At 38.8% G+C, this 4,032-nt stretch overlaps 1 protein-coding gene across 2 annotated transcripts; it reads right to left on the bottom strand.

The window, feature by feature from the left end:
* Positions 1-2,566, bottom strand: RPL23_2 (60S ribosomal protein L23). 2 transcript variants are annotated; one of them, XM_051216584.1, is made up of 3 exons: positions 2,505-2,566; positions 2,094-2,436; positions 1-108 (listed from the first exon to the last, which is right to left on the bottom strand). In XM_051216584.1, the coding sequence occupies exons 2-3, from the start codon at positions 2,356-2,358 to the stop codon at positions 26-28; spliced, it is 348 nt and encodes a 115-aa protein (XP_051063913.1). In that variant the 5' UTR covers positions 2,359-2,436; positions 2,505-2,566; the 3' UTR covers positions 1-25. The 2 variants fall into 2 exon arrangements, with proteins under 2 accessions (XP_051063913.1, XP_051063912.1); XM_051216583.1 differs by having other exon boundaries at positions 2,094-2,420.
* Between the last annotated feature and the right edge of the window lie 1,466 nt (positions 2,567-4,032).

The raw sequence follows: 4,032 nt of genomic DNA, 5'->3' as shown, positions 1-4,032 counted from the left end.
TAGGCCAATTGTACAAATTTATTAACTAATGAATTGAACTGGCGGTTGATGCAATCTTTGGCCACATATCAGCGCATTCTTTAGCCACAGGACCGGTAATTGCCGAACCTGAAATGAAAAAAGCAGGGTTCACTTTACCAAATGACTTTACAAATGAAAAGTTATGTTCTTCCCATCAAACGTCTTTAACATTTCAAATTAACACAAGATAATGGCAAAAACCTTACATAGTCATTGTTCACTAAGATGGAAATGAATTAAATTTTCTTTGAAAAGAGTGGAAGATTGTATGCCTACGCGAAATGGAAGTTCATCCAACTTTTCAGACTAGTATGTAAAACTAATAGTCACTTTGTAAATTCTAACAGTACTTAAGGGCAGGTGCGTAAGATCATTAGGCCTTATTATTTAATGAAAATAATAAGCATGAAATTTTATTCAGTACAATAATTTACTGAACTCGCCCCCAAATGGCCTGGTACAGCCGGGAGTGTGGAGAGTCCGCTCTCCCTCTCGAAATGCTCTCACATGGCCACGCGTATATAGCCTCTGCCAGGGAAGTCCTACTCACTGCCTTCTCGTGGCGGGGGTGTTGTTTACGAAGATGGGAGGACGAAAAGCGAATGTCCGGCGCTTTAACCGGATTCCAAACCAATGGTGCACATGGGCTCCAGTATCCTGCGGGGACAAATGGCGTATGAACCAATCGTTGGTCACCGGCTTCCATGGAACTGCATCTCCTGACGATGCTCCACTGCCTTGTGGATCAGACCTTCAGGTCGAAGGCTCGGGGTGTGGTCCCCTAGGGAAACCACCTGCTTCGGTTTGGGCAACCGGGCAGCCCTCACACATATCGAATGAGATTTGTGTGGGGCATATGTATTTGGTGCCTCTTTGTACCAATATCTATGTGTTGAAATAAATAAATAAGCAGTATTACATTCAGTAGAAGATTATCTGTTGTCACTGCGTGGACTATCTCTTTGAAGTATCTAACTAGATTACTGGCTAATCAAGCAATACAGTTGTTAATGAATGCCTTAAACAGTAATCGTTAACAGACTAGGCACCCAACAGCACGACCGACGAATACACATTTGGTGGGTTACATCACGAAAATGTGAAACTACTCACAATTTTGTCTGGGTTAGTAATTCTCACTGAATGCTTACCCGAAGCAGATAAATCCTGGTAAGATATGGCTTTAGAAAATGTGCAAACAAGATAAAGTGAAAACAAAGGAGAGGAGAAAGGAATAGCCAGTTAAAGTCAACAAGAACGCCGTTTAGTAAGGCAGTTTGCTTAGAAACAAACAGGAAAAACACTACGGACGACCAGAATTATATGTTTACCAATTGAAAACACGCAACTCTTTCTAAATGTGATATTGATTATTAGTGACAACTGGATCCTTTATCCCTTCATATATATTTAGTGATACCACCATCTGTCTCATGTAATAAAATCTTATGGCGCAACTATTCAATAGAAAGAATGCTATTAAACTAATCCATGATATAGTCCACTTACAATCCAGAAAACAAGTGAAAGCAACCTGTAACAAATTTCCAGGAAGGTAAGAGTAAGACTATCAAACTACCCAGCAGGTTAATGCTGATTATTACATATTGGATCGACTAGTTTTATCTACTTCGATGGGGATTGTTAATCTATTATTTTTGATGTGACTTCAAACAAATGCAACTTCATCCAAGCTCTAAAGGATCAATTACGATTACAGCGTACAATAAATATTGCTAGGTAACAAGTCTTCGACAGGCATACAAAAGGCTGGTTGAAAAAAAGAGCTAAACATAGTTTGTCCGAAACACTAACGTGATAACGAACGGTTTGAGTATTGTATATGGATATTGTAGTTCAGATCCTGAACTCGTGTCTTTCATAAGATTTTATCATCAAAATTCAGTCTATCGCAATCCTGTGCTAGATCATGCCGTTATATCTGCAAATACCTTATAACCGGATTTTTCTAGTTAACGGAAGCATACTAATCTAAACGTGAATAAACCTGCAAAGGGCAAGATGACCCTGAACTCAACGGTGAAAAGGAGGTAAAATACTTTAATCTTTACCTTTAAGTTCTCCCTTGTTGTTGACAATCACGCCAGCGTTATCCTCGAAATAAATGAATACTCCGTTTTTTCGTCTGAAGGCCTTACGTTGTCTGACAACTACAGCATATAACACCTTTTTCCTTAGTTCTGGTTTCCCCTTTTTAACTGAACAAACAATGAGGTCACCAGTTGCTGCCGATGGAAGACGGTTTAAGCGACCTCGAACACCAAACGTAGCTATTACATACAAATTTTTAGCACCACTGTTGTCAGCACAGTTCATTATAGCTCCAACAGGAAGAGCCAATGAAATACGGAACTTTCCACCAGATGAACCACCCCTTCCTAGTTAAATAGACAACTACAGATACAATCAGGACGAAACAGGTTATGCATCAAGTATAATGTAAAACAAAACGAGGAACTCACCACGCTTCGGCATGATGCAGGTTTAACCGCGGTTGAGAAGTAGTGATGAAAGTAGCACAACATAAGTATGTTTGTGTAAACATCATTCAATACAACATTGATCCAGATTATGACAGACGAAATATATGAATTAGTTATGTGATCATATTACACGTTCAAGAGCATTACGTAACATACTTCATAACATTGGCTGGGGTATATAAAAGGGAACTGTTCAGACATTAAAATCTAATGGTCCAAAACCTAGTATTGCTGGTAAACGCTGGTACAATTAGTTGCTCGCAGAAAAGTTGGTTCTTCTTGTAGTAGAACAGTTCTAGTCCAACTTCATATTAAAAAGGCAATTTCAACCACGTTTTGCCATGGTTACGGGTCAAATGATCCTGGATGGAATAGAGGGAGCTTTCGCTAAGCGGGCTCCCATACCTAATAGCAGTGGATCACCGATATCTCTCGGTAGGAACACAGGTATATTAACATGAAAAGAGAAAAAGGAAAAAAACGTTGGTATAATCGGTAAAGTGAAGATTTTCCAGTTCGGCTTTAAGGACTATGGACGACAGATTGCATGTATGGTTCATTTTGGTTGATTGAATTGGAAAACTGAAATCTGTACGTCTATTACCGGCAATCGTTGTCTTCCGGATGACTAACCCTTTTTCAGAACACATGAAACTGAAACTGGGACGAAGTTACTGGTCCGAAAATAAACAGAATAACAACGATTGCAGATATTTGAGGTTCATATTTGCTAAGAATATTTGCACAAGGGCCTCCTTCGAACCGGTGGCATGGGCCTTCTCATTCAGTACCTTCTAAAGTTATGAAACCACTATACTATTAGGGCCTAAGTGATCCCTTTTATTGGTAAACATCCAAGATTCTTAACAAAATGGTTTTTGAGCAAGTTTCTCTATAGTGACTCTGATTATCCACACGAATATTTAAACAATGTAAAACCAAACAAATGATAGGACAGACGGATCATTTTCATCTCAGTGGTGATTTCCTGTGCCTTCATATGTTCGTTCTTGTTAATGCCTTCGAAGCTATTGTAGTCATTCTAGTTCAGTTGATTGCTAACATTTGCCCAACTATTTTTTAGAGCGTTTTTCTTGTGTCCGCATTTGATTATCTGTACATATTTGTATATTTTACTCATTTTCTGTTCAGCGTGAACAAACTAAATAGTGTTCAAAGTAAATAGTCTGATTGTAGTTTATTCTATTCACTGGTATGGCTTTTTGTACGTGTTTGAATGTCCGATAACTGATCTTCTGACTCCATTTGGGTACTAGTATTTTCCTGGCACTATTGTACTAGTAGAGTTAACTGAAGTATTGTATACGAGACTAAATCTGCGAATAATATTTCGTTGGAGTCAACCAAGGGCATAAAGATACCACGGATATTCAGTGTTTCATAACTCTGTTTTCCGTAACACCTATATAGTTGAGGATTCTGGTGCCAGTCGGACCAGACGTCAGGAATAAAGGAGTTAGGAGATTTACTTGGAAGATAACCGGTG

The sequence above is a fragment of the Schistosoma haematobium genome, assembly GCF_000699445.3.
Source record: "Schistosoma haematobium chromosome Unknown HiC_scaffold_546, whole genome shotgun sequence".
NCBI lineage: Eukaryota > Metazoa > Platyhelminthes > Trematoda > Strigeidida > Schistosomatidae > Schistosoma > Schistosoma haematobium.
The sequence above is the reverse complement of the archived record's forward strand: the minus strand, read 5'-3'. Positions and strand labels throughout refer to the sequence as shown.

Excerpts from the sequence above, each read along its gene's own strand:
- RPL23_2 (XM_051216583.1), bottom strand. Across the intron at positions 109-2,093 it reads CAACAAGGGAGAACTTAAAG|GTTCGGCAATTACCGGTCCT; the intron begins GTAAAGATTAAA and ends TTTTCATTTCAG.